The sequence below is a fragment of the Rhinopithecus bieti genome, unplaced genomic scaffold (assembly GCF_001698545.2).
Source record: "Rhinopithecus bieti isolate Rb0 unplaced genomic scaffold, ASM169854v2 scaffold_27016, whole genome shotgun sequence".
Taxonomy (NCBI): domain Eukaryota; kingdom Metazoa; phylum Chordata; class Mammalia; order Primates; family Cercopithecidae; genus Rhinopithecus; species Rhinopithecus bieti.
In genome coordinates, this window is record NW_016812222.1 from 735,089 (window position 1) to 751,900 (window position 16,812).

Consider the following 16,812-nt stretch of genomic DNA (forward strand, 5'->3'; position numbering starts at 1 on the left):
GGGAAGGAAGAGAGGAAGGGAGGAAGGGAGGGATAGAGAGAGAAAGAAAGAGAGAGAGAGAAAGAAAGAAAAGAAAGAAAGAAAGGGAGAAAAAAGAAAGAAAGAAAAGAAAGAAAGAAAGAAAGAAAGAAAGAAAGAAAGAAAGAAAGAAAGAAAGAAAGAAAGAGAGAAAGGAAGAAAAGAAAAGAAAGAAAGAAATTACGCTGGTTGCAATAGCAAAGGTCAATTAACCAGAGTTCACTTCTGAGGCTGTTGCTCTCCCTGCAAGAGAGGAAGCACCCTGGTCTAAGAGAGTGATGGTGGGGTGTCTTAGCCCATTCAGACTGCTATAACAGAAGGCACTAAGCTGGGGGCCTTGTAAACAACAGAAATTTATTTCTCACAATTCTGGAGGCTGGGATGTCCAAGATCAAGGCGCCAGCCGATCTGGTGTCTGGTGAGAGCTTCCTGCTTCATAGACGGTGCTTTCTTACTACATCCTCACCTAGCAAAAGGGAAGGCCAGCTGTCTAGGATCTCTTTGATAGGAGCGTTAATCTCATTCCCAAGACAGAGTCCTCATGAACCATTCACTCCCAAAGGCCCTACCTTCTAATACCATCACCTTGTTGACTAAGTTTCAATAGATCAATTTTGGGGCACACAAACATTCATATTCATAGCAGGGGGTAATGATGATAGCTGTCATTGGTTGAGCATGTACTACGTGAAAGGATCCGTGTTAACCTTATTACAGGAATCAGACTTTTAGCCACTGTAACATTACTGTTTTGACGGAAGAGGAAACTGAGAGACAGGTTAGGCAACTTGGCAAAAGGCACACAAATGGGGGGTCAGGAAAGCCAGGATTCCAATCCACAGGGGCTGGCTCCAGCATTCTGAGTAGTGAAGACATGACAGAGGGGGAAATATGTAAAGGATCACATTGGAAGAACAGGTCTGATGGGATGGTAAGGTCAGGAGAAGAGTGAGGGATGAAGGAAGCGTCATGTCTCCCATGCAGGGCCTGCTACCTAATTTGTGGAACTCAATGAAGAATGCAAGTGCTGAGCACTTTGTTCCAAATGTATTAAGAATTTCAAGACAGTGCTGGCGGAGTGTAAACCAAGCATGCGGCCCATCTAAGCTTGGGGCCTGGTGTAACCGCCTCGTTGGGATTATCAAGCAGCTTAGTCAAGACAATCATAATGATGACCACCATTCGCACTGGCCTCCTCTGCACCCAGCGCTGTGATAAGCTCCCAATCCACATTACCATGCCTCCTCTCACATGGTCAGGGTGCTATGACCCCATTTACAGCTGAGGCAGCTGGGGCCAAGTGGGGCACGCAGAGCTCAGAGCATGGGGAAGGCTCAGGGGAGGCTGGAGGCTGATAACCAGCTGCTTTTCCTTTGCCTGCCAAAGCCCCACACCTGGTACAATGTTCTCAGTCCCCAGATGAGACCCTAGTTCACAGCTGCCCAGAAGCAGCCTGCCCCAATTCAAAACTCTATCGGGATTTGGGAGAACAGAAAGGAAAATACTAAACAGCCAGACTGGCCCCTACTCTGAGGAAACAAGCAGGGAGTGAGGAAAAGCCCATACAGCTGGCAGAACACAAAGGCAGCCCACCAGTGAGAGGCCCCACCAACTCCTGGGCACCTCCTGCCTGGACACCATGTCCCCCAGAGACAAATCCCTGCCCTAGAGGGGTTTATGCTCCAGTGGGTTGTGGGAGGGGAGGTGCAATGGTAACTATAACATTGACAACGGAAAATATTTATTTAGTGCTCACTCTGTGCCAGCCTTGCTCTAACTCAACTAATTTTCATGCCCTGTGAAGTAGGTGGTATTGTTTTCTTCATTCAGGAGGAAATGAAGTCACAGAGAGGTTAAGTGACTTACTTAAAGTCATACAGCTGGTAGATGATAGAGTCAGGATTTGAATCGGGAAGCTGAAAATTTCTCCATCCCCATGCTGAGGGCTCACACGCATTCCTCCTGCAAGAGACAAGGTTTACTGGTTTACACATCAGGGTGTGGAGGCCCAGAGAGGCAAAGTTGCCCACCCTAGGTCTTGTGGCCAGCTGTCGCGAAGCGAGATTTAGAGTTAGCCTCCCGGCACTCCAACATCCTCTCCCCACCGCCTCCTCTCCACCTCCCCACTCCAGCAGCCCCAGGGCGATCTGCCCCAGGACATGACAACTTCTCATTACTGTCACAAGCAACCGAGCCAGGGCCATCCTGGGGCATACCACTTTCCCTTGGCCCTGAGGGAGAAGAGAGGACAGGAAGCAACTCCCAGCTGGGTTGCTCACTTGCCCCACCTTGGAAGGATTTTGTGTGTCTCTGGAAGCAAAGTGGATTCGCTGGGCCCTCCCCAGCCTCACCCCTCTGCCTCCTCCCCTCTCTCTTCTCTCTCTGGGGGTCACTTGTACTCCAAGCACTAACATGGAACCAGAGGGAGGAAGGTGCAGTGAGGAGAGAAGGGGATGGCAGCGGGGCTGAAACTTGAGATCTTAGCCTTGGGGGGCAGGGGATGGGGGTGGAGGGAAAGAGGGAAAATAGACAGAGACAGGAAGGGAGAGTTAAGTTGCATTTGGTTTTCCAAAGCGAGCAGCATTGGAGCTCGGTGTCTGTGTGTACATGAATGTGTGTGCGTGTCGGCGTGCGTGTGAGTGTGCGCTCGTGTGTGCGTGAGTGTGTGCGCGTGTCTGTGGGCTGTTTTCTTCCCTTCCCTCCAGCAGGGAAGCCAGGTCTCACTGGATAATCAGAGGGCTCAGAGGTGAGGCAGGCAGAGCAAGGTTGGTGCGCGGTTAGGGTAAGGGCAATGTGCGGTCAAGACTGAGGAAAGAGGAAGGGAAGGAGTGAAGAATAGAGGTGAGAGGGTGTCGGGTGGGGGTGGAGGGAGGCGGTGAGAGGAAGCAGAGCAGCCGTGGTATTCAGAGCAAGTATAAATAGCCCCCTGGACAGAGCTCGGCCAGACAGAGGTTTGTAGCTGCAGCTGCAGGCAAGCCTGGCCACTGTTGGCTGCAGCAGGACATCACAGGCACAGTCCCTGGGGCTCTGAGCAGACACCCCTTGCCATTGCCACACCTCCAGATGCTCTCCCAGCTAGCCAAGCTGCGGGGCAGCCTCCTCCTGATGGTTGCCACCGTGTCTGTGGCTCAACAGACAGGGCAGGAGGCAGGTAGGGGCTGCGAGACACTTGTAGTCCAGCACGGCCACTGTAGCTACACCTTCTTGCTGCCCAAGCCTGAGCCCTGTCCTCCAGGGCCTGAGGCCTCCAGGGACTCCAACACCCTCCAGAGGGAATCACTGGCTAACCCACTGCACCTGGAGAAGTTGCCCATCCAACAGGTGAAACGGCTGGAGCAGGCACTGCAGAACAACACGCAGTGGCTGAAGAAGGTACGGGGCATGGGAGGCTTGCAGGGGGCAGAGGGCGGCTTTGGAGTCTGTCACAATCGGCAGGTGGAGCGTCCATTCCAGAGGCCTTCCCTGAGCACAGAGAGCTGGCTCTGAGTTGCACAGAGAGGGGCAGGGATGGGCCTGAGGCCACACAGCAAGATTGGGCAGTGTCAGCTGGCAACCTGGCTCTTTAACTGCCATCCCTTCATTCATCCAACAGAAATCCATTCAGCCCTGACCAAGGGCTGGACAGACCAAGCTATGCTGGGTGCTGGGGATACAACAGTATAGTATGTCTCCCTCTGGACTAGAGGCGGAAAGAGGCAATAAGAGACAATCTACTATGTCAGATGGTGAAGCAAAATGAAGAAGGAAGAGGGCAAGTGGTGGCCCTGGGTGGCTGTTTGAGGTCAGATCATTAGAGAGTACGTCTCAGAGGTGACATTTGAACCCAGAGAACAAGGGAAGTGATAGAGTGGGCCAGGCAGATATTTGAGGGAACGTTCTGAAAAGGGAGCAGCATGTATGTTGACCGTGAGGTGGGAATGCATCCACAGCGGTGAGTGCCTGGAGAACCGCAGGGCGATGGACTGTGTGACTGGAGCAGAGGAGAGGGAGCAAGGGTGTGGGGAGGTCTGAGAGGTGAGAGAAGGGCAGGCCATGCAGCTGTGGGGGCTGCTGGAAGGACTTCAGCTTTTGTTCTGAGTGTTGTGGGAGCCACTGCAAAGTTTTGAGCAGAGACAGACACTGGTGATTTGAATTGAACAGCATAGACTGTAGGAGGCAGGGTAGAAGCAAGAAGCCCAAAGAGATGGCTGCTGCAGCCACCAGGTGCGAGGTACCGGAGGCCTGGAGCAGAACGGGACTGGGAGCGGGTGTGGCCAGTCCGATTCTGGTGGGTTCTGGAGGTAGAGCCCATCAGCTCTGCTGGTGAATTGGATGTGGAGTGGGAGGAAGCAAGGAGCTGAGGACACCACTGTGGTTTTGGCCCAAGACCAGGACTGCTGTAGAATACCCTGTCACACTTGCATCTTTCAGCAAACAGTGTGAGCACCTACTGTGTACCCTCGGCGAAGCACCAACTGCAGAGGTGTGCAAGGCAGGCTTGGCCCTGGCAGGGTATGAGGGCACAAGAGACATCCTGGGGGGTCTGATTTGGGACTCTTGAGAGTCCCTAAGTGAGAGCTACCAAGGAAAGGGAGAGGGACCCAGGAGACAGTCCGGGCAGTGACTGGGGAATGAAGGATGCAAACCAATTCCTGGAGTTTTAGAAGGTATTAAACAGCAGACAAGCTTGACAACCACCTCTGGCTCCTGGGAAGATGACTGTCATGGTTGCCACCCTGGCTCCCTGCTAACATTCGGCCCCCACCTCCTATTCTCCTTGCAGCAGACCAAAGAATCCCCATCAAAACCTAAGTTACATCCTCTCCCTCCTCCCAGGGCTACCATGCATCCGAATAAAAGCAAGAACCCTTACTCCCTGGAGTTCCCTCTCCCAGACCCCTACTTGGCTTACCCCAGCCTCCTATCCTCTCCAATGTCACCTCCTCAGAGGCCCTTCCTGCCCACCCCGTATAAAATAGCCACCCTCCTTCTTTCACCCTTTATCTCTTCTGCCAGTTTTGTTGTTTTTTTTCTTAGCACTTATCCCTACCCAATGTTCTTAAAAACATTTCTTTTGGTCTGTGAGCTCCCAGAGGGCAGGCGCCATTTCTCCTTTGCTCACTCTTGGGTTCCCAGGGCCTAGAATAGTACCTAACATGTAGAAGGTACTCAGTAAATGTCTGTAGCACGGGTGCATGCATGAGTGCATAAATGTTCTTCCAACCTCTCAGGTCCCAGGTCTCCATCCTGCTCCAAGATGACACAAAATTGGCATTGATGGGATTCTGAGCCCAAAACCCATGACCTTGACCTCCCCCAACATCCCATCTGAGGGTCCATGGGGATCTCAACTCCAAAGGTGTCTGAGATGACTCCCTACTCTTCTCCAAACACCCTCCTCGTGGCTGCCTCTCTCTGTTTAGGGTATGATGCCACCCAGCCACAGGCTGTCTGTGCCCTGGGGGCGTCCTGTGGCTCCCACCTATCCCCCAGGCAGCTGGCCCAGCCCATCCTACGGCCTAGGCTTCTCTCATGGTCCATCTTTCTGGCTCAGGCCTTGTCATCTTTCCCATGGACAATGTCATCACCTCCCACTGGGCCTCCTACCCCAAGTCTCACCTCTCACTCTCATCCATCTTTGAATCCCCTGGGTGTCGGATGCTTGGGAAACATTGGCTGAGAGCTGATGGCTTGAACTGATGGCTTGCAGGATCAGAAGGTCACCTGGTCCGACGCCTCAGCCTGAGATGGAATGTCCTCTCCAGACATCCATTCACCTAGCCTGAAAATCCTGAGCTGGGGTCAGTCAGGTCACCATAGAGTGCCGTGGGGCCTAAGATCACTGATGAGGGAGTTTAGCTGACCTGGCTGCAGGTACTTCCCTACCACATGGCTGTGGATGAGCAGGTTTCAGTCTCCCTGTCTGCAAAATGGTGAAAATGTCAGTATGTCATTTGACATACAGGTGAAAGTGACAGTGTGTCAGGGATGGCTGGGAAAATAAGTTAGACTGCCCACACAGCACTCCCAGCCTGCTGCCTGGCTTTGTGCTTCACAAAGACACAGGGGAGCTCACCTGAGCAATGTGATGGGCTTTTCTTCAATTCAGCATAATCCTTATTTTAAGCCCCTGCACCAATGAATGGGAGAAGCTTGATCTTGATCAAGCCAGTACAAGGGTTGCACGTGTCCTTGGATCTGGGAATGTCAACTGTCCACGCTGGTGTTCTCAAGGACTCCTCAGTCCTGCACCGTCTCTGGTGTTTGCGGTGCCATCTCCTGGGGCAGGAGCCCCTTGGGTTGAGCACTCCTTCATCCCCTTGGCAATCAAGTCACTGCCAGGTCGCCCAATGCCTATGGAGCCTGCCACAAGATCAGACCCATCAGCCTAGATACACCAGGTCACCACATTCCCTGGGTCTATCACCTCCTTGGGCAGCAGCAGGGCCCGAAAGGTGAGAGCCCTGAATCTGGAGCCCAGCTGCTGGGATTCCAGTCTCATTTCTGCCCCTTGCTGTGTGACCTGGAGTTGCTTCATCTCTGTGAGCCTTGGTTTCCTCACCTACAAAACAAGGTGAAAATACTACCTACCTCCGAGGATTTAACAAGATGATGCCAGGAAGTCCTTGGCCTGGTGTCAAGTGTATAGTAAACACTCAACACATGTTGGCTATTTCCATCGGGGGTTGTCCCTGGAAGTGGAGACATGGGTCCTGCAATTCTTAGGTCCTTCTTCACTCCAGTTGAGACACGTGACCCTTGGTTCATGTAAACAATAATTTCTCTCTCTCCCCTCTGACACTCCTGGGCCCCAGTGGGGGGTGCTTGCTACCTTCTGTAGCTGTAGCTGTGACCTTCCTCTAGTTCTTCTCTTGGTCCAGGCATATCTCAGATCTTCTGAAACTCAAAGCCCTTCTTTTTTTTTTTTTTTTTGGCTTTTTTCTTTAACATCCCAGAAAAGTTAAAAAAGAGTTTTGAAATACTCTCATCTAATAGCACCATCATCATCATCATCATCACCATCATCACCATTGCCATAAGGGATGAAGAAGCTCTCAGCAAGATTCTATTCATCTAGACAGACACAGGGGAGATCCTCCCTGTCGTGAATCCCAGAGGCCAACATCTGCTCAGCCTGTGCCCCCAACTGCCCTCCTGTTTCCCCAGTGTACAGGTGAGGAAACAGGCCAGAGAGGGAAAGTGACTTGCCAGAGTCAAGTAGCAGTGAAAGTCAATCTGGATTCTCACTCCAAACTGCAGGTTATTTTGGAGGCAAGGGAAGCAAGATCTCAAGAGGATGGGGTGCTCTTGGTGCACTCTTCAACTGCAGAGTTTCCAAGTCCCCAGATACCCACTCTCTTTTCCTAGCATACAGATTGCTGTGTCCTACTGCCAGTGCTCATCAGGCATGGGGAGAGCCCCGGCCTTGCCCCTTCTCTCTCTCTCCTCTTTCACACTCTCCTCCTCTCCTGCACTCCCCTTCCCTTTCTTCTTCCTGCTCTTCCCCTCCTTCTGCCTCCCTCCCTCTCCTCCTCCTCCCTCCTGGAAAGCCCCTGCCCCAGTGATTCCCATCTGGAGTCAGCTCCTGGGGCTGCACATCAGCTCTGGGCTCTGCTCCACCCCCTGCATCTGGATGAAAAGCTGCAGGCAGGAACATTCAGGAGGTTGGGGGACAGAGCCAGCTGCAGTGCAGGCATCTCTAGCTGGGCTGGGCAGCTCAGTGGCTAGTCACATGACCTCCTCTGTCCACCGGGTCCTCGCTCTAGGACCCAGTGCTGGCCCTTCCCTCTCAGTGCCTCATCCTGAGGCTGGGAGGAGAATGACAGCACCTACTCCTGACCTTCTATGTGAGGTCAAGAGAAGCAGAGCAGGGAAAGCCTCTGCACACAGCAGGTGCTCAATAAGGGCTCCCGTGTGTGACTGCCATTTCCCCAGTTTCTCCAGGTGTCCCAGCCAAGAAGTGCCATCCTCTGCCTTCTCCTCATGTCCTCACAGAATGATCCATTTTACAGATGAGGAGAATGAGGAAAACCAGGGCCAGACACAAGCCCCAGGCTCCCTGGCCCACCCCCACCGCCTGAAGGCAGCACATCTTCCCCAGTCTCTGAGCTCCCAGGGACAGGGCTGACTCCACCTGGAAACCAAGGGTGAGAACTACTTTCTCACCTTTAGGGAGCAGCCAGTAGCTGCTGGCCTGGAGTCCATGGTAGCCTTCTCTCTATCTATCTCCATCTATCTCTGTCTGTTCTCTGTCTCTTTCCCTCTCTCTCTCTTAAAGACAAGGTCTGGCTCTCTCAATCACGCTGGGGTGCAATGGTGCAATCACAGCTCACTGCAGCCTTGAACTCCTGAGCTCAAGCGATCCTCCCGCCTCAGTCTTCCAAGTAGCTGGGAACGCAGACGCGAGCCACCGTGGTCAGTCTGTTTCTCTATTTCTGCGTCTCTCTGCCTCTGTGGATCTCTCTTGGGGCACTCGCGGTGGCCCTGACTCACTGTTGCTAACTCTGTGGGTGTCTCTGTCTCTGATTCTCTCTCTTGGTTGGCTACCAAAGTGTCTCCCTGCATCCTTCCCTGTCTCTTTCTCAGCTCCTCCTTTTCTCACCCCGAGGCCATCCCTCCCACCTCTACCTCTCTGGGTATCCACACTGAAGACCCAGGGCACATCTTCCAGAAGACCGATGCCCACCCTGCAGCTGGCAGCTCAGCCGGGGCCTCTTTCTCTTCCTCCTCTGCACCCAAAACCAAGCAGAAAGGGGTCAGGGGCTGGGCAGGGGCCTCCCAACCTGGCACTGCCCCAGCCTCTGCTGTTTGCTCCAGGTCTCTGACGTCAAACCTTAGAATAACTCGGCCCCTTGGCCTGGCAGTTGTGAGGCCCTGCCTAGCTGGGTGTGGGTCAAGAGAGCACCAAGGAGAAACCCAGGGTGGGGTCTTTGCCCAGCCTGAGACCCTCCCAAACTGAACTGGTTTGGGAGCCAGGGTTCCAGTTGCCCCAGCCTTCCCAGGCTGCCCACAAATTCTTGGCATTTTCAGCCTTCAGTTATCCAAACAAGAAATGAGTCTCGGTGCCGAACAAAGTATCTTGGGGTTTGATTTCCTAACCTCAACACTGGCTCCTTTCTAAGCAGTTTGGGACTGGGGGATGGGGTGGGGGGAACAGCATCTGCTTCTTAGAGTAATGGGATTACTTTTCCAAGAAAGGGGCCTAGAAACAGCTGGCACAGATACCCTCGGCCTGGGGATGACCAGCTGGCTCATGCCCGGGATGAGGTGGGGTGCAGGGCAGGCACCACCAGCAGCAGCCCCCCTGGCAACTTCCCCCAGAGGGACGGGTTTATTTGTTCAACTGGCTTGGCCAGCCATCCCACAGAGGACAGGGCCACAGAGGGCAGGGCCACATGTTTCTAGTTCTCTCCTCCCTAGCCTTAGAGCTCAGCCAAGCTGGGATGTACACAGACCTTCTTCCCCTTCTCTTTGAGCAGGAAATGTTAGAAAACAGGCCCCAGGTCTGCCCCCTAAGCCTACACCTCCAGTCAGACTCGGGCCACAGTTTGTTTGCATAACCTCAGAGCCAGCTCTGAAATGTCTGGAATGAACCCTGAGAGATGGCTGTGGAGTCTGGGGAGGACCAAGTTGAGGTCAGGAGGTCAAGTCCCAGGGGTACCACTCCAAGCTATGGGAGCCCGGGGAAGCCACATATATCAGTTGGCTCCTCTCTAAAGTGGAATTCAAGATACTCGTGCCTCCCAGAATGAGTGGAGGATGAAAAAGCAGTTATGATGTAATGAGTAAGTACTTATTTAGTGAGCATTTACTGTATGCCACATACTGTCCTAGGTGCTTTATGTTACTGCATTTAATTCTCACCATGACTCAGTAAAGTAAGATTGCTTGTCCACTAACAGATGACGAAACTGAGGCACCAAGAGATTAGGTGACTTGCCCAACATCATACAGCCAAGAAGGGTGAAGTCAGATTCAGTCATCTGATGCCAGAACCTGTTATCTCAGCACTTAGGACGGTTTCCTGTCCAGTAAATAAGCTATGTCCATAATGGGCAGGTCCCTGGGCAGTAGTTGGTACCTGGAAAATATAGAGGACCCTGGTCCCCAAAGGGAAGACCCATAGCTGCTAGATTTTTCTTCCCCCAGGAGCCCTTAGGCCAAGGAGAGCTTCCCTAGGGCTTTTCTGCCAGGGATGATTCAGGCAGGGCTTCAGGCAGGGATTCAGGCAGCTGTGGCCATTCCGAAAAGCTAAGGGGCTCCAGAAGCTCAGTCTGGGTGTCCCCACAATTGCACGCCTCATTCTTGGCCCAGGGCCTGGGGGTAAATCCCACAGAAGGCCAGCGTAGGTCCTGAGTCCCAGTTGACTCAGTTTGAATCCCAGCTCCACTGCTTACTGGCTGTGCCTTCTCAGACCATTGCTTTTCCACTCTGTGTCTTGGTTTCCTTATCTGTGAAGTGAGAACAATAACAGAAGCCACTTTGCAGGTTATTGAGGTGATTAAATGAGGCAACGCACATGTGGGGCTCCGTACACGTCCTGGCAGAAAGTAAGTGCTCAGTAAACCTAAAGACTCCAGGATTCACAGTGGAAGGAATCCTGTCATACCATCCATATCTTACTGTAGTTTGCTTTTGTTCCCTCAACTTTACATTTGTGACATTTTTAGCTGTGCAAATATGAGAAAGACCTGAGCTTCAGCTTTTCAATCTATAAAATGGAGGTGATGATACACACATTGCCTGGGTTTGCTGTGAGGCTCAAACGGCTGGTCGGGGGATGTGCCTGGCACTGCTCCAGCGTGCAGAGAACCAGGAGATGCTACTGTTGTTTCTTCTGTCTTCTGGGGTGAGTGCTTTGCTGTGGCGAATTCACATATGGGACTTTCCCTGGGCCAGGCACTTTATATGTGTCTTATAAACATTGACTCATAAACCTTGTGGCATCATAAGTTGTTTAACCTCTCTGTGCCTCATCTGTAAAACGGGTTGATAACAGGTCCTACCTTGGAGGGTGGCTACAAGGACTTAATATAGCTAGTGGTTAGAACAGTGCTGAGCACATAAGAACTGTTCAATAGGCATGTTGCCAAGCAAAATGGGCACCCCATTCCATTCTGTGACATTCAAGTGTCAGGGAGGTGAGCAATCGCAAACACCTCCCAAGATCAAGGTTGAAATATAGACGACCACCAAAGGCATAGCTGAGCCTGAGGAGGCAGGGACCCTGGTAGCCCTCCCAAGTCCAGATGGCAGAGGCAGGCCCTACTCCCCCTCCCTCTGCAGCCCCTTCCCCCACACTCCTCATCTTCTCCTTGTGGCCTTTTACATAGGATGGACACTGGACCTACCACCCCATCAGAGGTGAGGCTCAGGAGCCAGGGAAGTCCCAAATATTGCACAAATATGGGAAGCGCTACTGTGTGCCAGTCACTGTGCTAGGCCTCATGAACAAGACAGACAAGAATCCCAGCCCAGCTCCTGCAGAGCACAGATCCCTGTGGCCATTTCCCTGTTCCTTCCAGGCCCTCTGCAAGGAGGAAACAATGAGGCCACTGAGGTTCAGAGAAGCTCATCACTGGCAGAGAAAAGAAATGGCAAAGCTATTGAGCAAGCTTGCTGACTCTCAGTGCAGTGCTCCAGGCCCAGACCACACTGGATGTTTGGAGATGCTGGGCCTGTGTCAAAGAATTGAGGGTTGAGCTAGGGTTGAGAAGCTCATCTCTCTATGAGAGCCCGTTGGTCCCCGGCTCTCTCTACCCCTGGCTCCCTGTCCACTGGCTCTGCTTGCCCAGAGCCTAACCCAGAAGAAAAGCAATAGAATGTCTTCCAGAGAGGAAAACAAGGAAGGCTTGGGCCCAGCTGCTCAGAGAGGACAAGACAAACCATCTCAGTCTGCATTGAGCCACAGGGTGAGGGCCTAGTGCAGGCCTGGGGGACAGAAGCAAGGCATAGGAGGAGGGGCCAACCCTCACAAATCACAAGTCAGCCCATTGTCAAAATGAGGAAACTGAGGACTGGGGATGGCAGAGAAGAGAAGCAAGAGGGTTAAACCTCTATAAGCTCTGGAAAAGCAGTATATTAGTTATCTATTGCAGCATAGCAAATTACCCTAAAACATTCAGCAGCTTAAAATAATAATAAACATTTGTTATCTTTCAGTTTCTGAGGGTCAGGAATTCTGAAGCAACTTAACAAGGTAGTTTTTTTCATGTGGCTGCACTCAGATATCAGCTAGGGCTGCACTCATCTAAAGGCTTGACCGGGGCTGGGGCTCAGCCTCCTGTGTCTGGTGAGCTGCTGGCCATGGGTAGAAGGCCTCAGTTCCCCTCCAGATGGGTTCCTCCCCAGGGCTGCTTAAGGGTCCTCAGGCCATGGTGGCCTACTTCCCCTAGAGCATGGGGTCCAAGAGAGGGCAAGACAGAAGACACAATGCAATGGTTTAGCCAAGGAAGTCACACTAACATTTCTACAATATCTAATTAGTCATGCTAGTTAGTCCTGACTTCTTGAGAGAGGGGACTATGCAAGGGCATGAGCACCAGGATCTCTGGGGTCACTCTGAAGGCTAGCTGCCACAAGCAACCCACTGAATGGCTAAGGGTGTGGTCTTTGGAGACCAGAGGCCCGTATTTAAATCCAATCTTTGCCACTTAGGCAAGGTGCTCATCTTCTCAGTGCCTTCCTTTCCTCATCTGTAAAATGGTGACAATGGGAGAACCAAGGACTAAATGAGCTGTATTTGTAGGGCCTTGGGGCCATGCCTGGGACACAGTAACCCTTTGGATATCTTCCTTGGGAGACCCTGGCAGCAGTGCGGAGCCTGGCCTGTTCTGGTAGCTGCTGTCTCCCCAGCACCATGCACAAGTCTCGGCACATCTGAACGAGTTGGTTAGAGGAAGTAAATGAGCACCAAGAGTATGTCTTGCTCATTTCTAGAACATTCCTCCTACAGATACCCCAACTGACTCCTTCCCTCCATTCCCCCTGGGAACCCTCCTGCCTGCCCCTCCCATCTCTGTGCTGGTGTTTCTTCCCCTTTCTTTCTGCCCTGGCACCAGTTAGCTCTCTGTTCTCTGGCCTCTGTGGTCTCCACTGTCTTTGCCTCTCACAGGCTCCAGCAGTGGCTGGGCCTGGGCTTGAGGCTCCAAACTTGCTTCTAGATGCCAAACAACTATTCAATGGAAATCTGGCCCCTTACACAAAACTGACCCATCTGTTCTTTCAACAAATATTTATCGAGGACCTCTTATGTGCCTGGCTCTATTCTAGGCATGGAGGATGTGCTCATGAACAGGGAAGACAAATCTCTGCACTCCTGGTGCTCTGCACTCTCTGGGCTCTTCTGGTGGGGGAATCGGACAAATGACAAATGACTGAAGTGATTTCACATGGCATGAAGTACTGTGTAGAAGCCAGAGTGGACACTGTGATAAACAGGTGGAGTAGAGTGGGGGTGGTCAGGGAATGCTTCTCAGAGGAGGTGACATTTTCAGGGAGACCTGGAAGAGAGAAGGATGATGATGGGAGATGCTCTGGTGCTACTGAGATTGGGGGGGTGTGGATGTGTGTTGGGAGGGGGTGCAATAAGCAACTCTGTGGCTCCTGTGCCCACCTCTGCAGACCCTAGGGCCTCTCCTCCAAAAGCGCAGAAACCACCAGGCACAACCTCTGCCAAGGGCAGTTTGTTAACGATAGTCAAAATCACAAATGTTTTGGGAGACTGAGGTGAGGTGGGAGGATCACTGAAGCTCAGGAGTTCGAGACTAGCCTGAGTCAACAAAGCGAGACCCTGGTCTGTACAAAAAATGCTGAAAAATTAGCTGGGCCTGGTGGCACATGCCTATAGTCCCAGCTACTTGAGAGGCTAAGGTGGGGGGATCGCTTGAGCCTGGGGGTTTGAGGCTGCATTGAGCCATAATCACACCATTGCACTCCAGCCTGGGTGATAGAGCAGGACTCTGTCTCAAAAAACAAAGGACCAAAAAAACATGTGATTTCACTCAGCAATTCTACTTCGAAGGATTTATTCCCCACATAGGCCGTGGGAGTGTTAAGTGACAGGTGTACAAGGATATTTATAGCAGCCCTGTTTGTGATGGTTAAAGCCTGGAAACATCCTACAGGTCCAGCTAGAAGGGACTAGATGAGGATACAATGGAGGCCCATAGATGGAATTGCAAGCAGTTTACAATGCTGAGGCTAGTCTACCTGGATGAATGTGGAACACGCTATGAATTATGTTAAGCAAAAGGAAGCCAGGTGTGGAACAGCAAGCTGAGGTTTTTGTAGACTGAAGGGCAGGTGGCGGGATGGAAGCATAGTTACTGCAGATGCATGCGTAGTGTTTCTCTGAAGGAAACCCAGGATCCTCCCTCAGTGGCCTGTAGGGAGGGAACTGTGGGTTGAGGCAGGGACAGAAAATTTGTTTTCACTTCACTTTTGTTCCTTGGAATTTTGAACAATGTGTTTATATCACCCATTTGAAAATAAAATTACAAAGATTTACATTTAAGTTGAAACACACACACAAAGCTATGAAAGCTCTGACCCCCCAGATTTTCATACATCTGGACCAGATCTGGCCATTAGCTCCTGTGTACAGCCTCTGGCACTTTACTTTCCTGATTGGGACCTCAGTTTCCCCATCTGTGAAATGGAGGGGATGGGAGCTGAGTGGTCCCTGAGGGCATCATTTAGGTCTCCCCCTCACTAAGTCTTTGCTCCCCAGATGTCTCCCTGCCTTGGCTCCTACCCCTGGGGCATCCCTGCTAAAGCCCTTTTCCTTTTACGGTCAGGCCAGGCTCAAATCTCCACACCCTGCACCACCTCGGCCATGGGGCCTTGGTTCAGCCTAGGACCTAGAACAGGCTTCATCCCAATTCCCACACCATCCCAGTACAGCCTTATTTGGACTCTGTTCACTGGGGGTTGTTTTGCCTGTTTCCAAAGCAAAGAATTTTGTTCTCTACTAAAGGAATCTGCAAGGAGTCCTGGTCCTCTCTTAGCCACACGGGAGCCACAGCAGGGTTTAGAGCAGAGGGAGTCATAATCTGAGAGGTTGACCAGGATCTCACTGGCTACATGTGGAGCATAGCCTGAGAGCCCAGGGAGCAAGGACAGATGCTGAGAGTATCAAGGAAGCTGTGATCCCCACTAGAGATAATTGGTGGAAGTGGCAAGGCTGGGCAGAAATGGTCAGATTCTGCATACACCCAAGGGTAGAGAAAACAGATTGGATGCAGGATGTGAGAGAAACAAAGGAAAGCAGGGTAGCTCTGAGAGGCTGGGTCTGAACAACTAGAAGGATGTAGTTTACTTAATGCACACCCCGATTCACAGAAGCTCTCATGCTTTGGGTCTGGTTCCGGAACAAGTCTGGGCAGAGACCCAGGAACTGGATCAACAGGCAGAAGCCAGCAGCAGGATTCACCTCATCCTCTGGGTGCACTGGCTGCAGGGCTAAAGCCTGGGTCGCACCCTGGGTGAGGGAAGCACCACTTTCACCCACTCAGCCCCGCCCTGACCCTCCTACACCCACCAGACCTGACCTCCCAGCCTTCCAAATCATATAGACCTGGGGATGAATCTAGCATCTGCCAACTTGATGGGTGACCTCAGGGAAGTGACTCTGAGCCTGAACCTCCATTTGCCCATCTATAATTGGGGTCAACAGCAGAGCCTACAAATATCCAGACACTCTTCCAGGCCCCAGAAGGCAGGCAAAGTCCTTGCACTCTCAGAGTTGGTAGCCTGCTGGGGATACCAGTGAGGAACCTTGTGTGGGACGGGTCTTCAGGGGTCTCAACCTTTTCTGTGCCTTGGGTCCTTTGGCATCCGGAGAAGCTCCAGACCCTCTCTCAGAAAAACAATGTTTTCTGAAATGTAAAATTAAATGCATAGATTTATAAAGGAAACAAATTGCCTTGAGATGCAAATGTCAACATAACAGAAAACAGGTTTCTGATATAGTCTTATATTACTTCTGTATTAATGCACAAAATAACAAGACAGAGTGGTGGGTCAAGTACCTTCCATCACTTTGAGGCTGAGATAAGTATACACAATATGTTGTAGATGTCCATAATCACTGCAATGAGACATTAGAGTATCTGCGGTTTCTACTAGTGACAATGCCGCAGGCCCTGCTATCACCACCGTAATAGCCTGTGGCATATACTCACTACCACAGGAAAAACCAATTTCAGTTAGAGATTAGTGGGAAAAGAATGTCTTTTTTTTAAATGCAAGTTTACAGGTTCCTTGAATTCTATTCACAGATCCCCGGGAGTCCAGGACATCAGTTAAGGACTCCTATATATACTAGTTGTTAAATGTTCTATTAATTATGCCTGTATACACTCTCATTCTACTTTTAAAATCCAAACAATTTTGATATAGGTAATATAAAAAGAAAATACCATCAGCATCACCCCATTGTCACCCCCTCCCCTGAAGCAAATCGCTACTGTTAATAGTTTGGTCTCCTCAGTTTTTATATAAAAATACACCATTTGGGCCGGGCACAGTGGCTCAAGCCTTTAATCCCAGCACTTCGGGAGGCCGAGACGGGCGGATCACTAGGTCAGGAGATCGAGACCATCCTGGCTAACATGGTGAAACCCTGTCTCTACTAAAAAATACAAAAAACTAGCCGGGCGAGGTGGGGGCTGCCTGTAGTCCCAGCTACTCGGGAGGCTGAGGCAAGAGAATGGAATAAACCCAGGAGGTGGAGTCTCCAGTGAGCTCAGATCCACCCACTGCACTCCAGCCTGGGCGACAGGCGACAGAGCGAGACTCCGTCTCAAAAAAAAA

The 16,812-nt window shown here is 51.5% G+C and overlaps 1 protein-coding gene across 2 annotated transcripts in view; it reads left to right on the forward strand.

Annotated features, from left to right (window-relative positions):
* The first annotated feature begins 2,967 nt into the window (after positions 1 to 2,967).
* ANGPT4 (angiopoietin 4) overlaps positions 2,968 to 16,812 on the forward strand; it is a 49,870-nt gene continuing 36,025 nt past the window's right edge. For both annotated transcript variants that reach the window (XM_017895696.1, XM_017895697.1), the window contains exon 1: positions 2,968 to 3,390. In XM_017895696.1, coding sequence (XP_017751185.1) covers positions 3,082 to 3,390 — 309 coding nt within the window. In that variant the 5' untranslated portion in view covers positions 2,968 to 3,081. The remainder of the gene's footprint in view (positions 3,391 to 16,812) is intronic.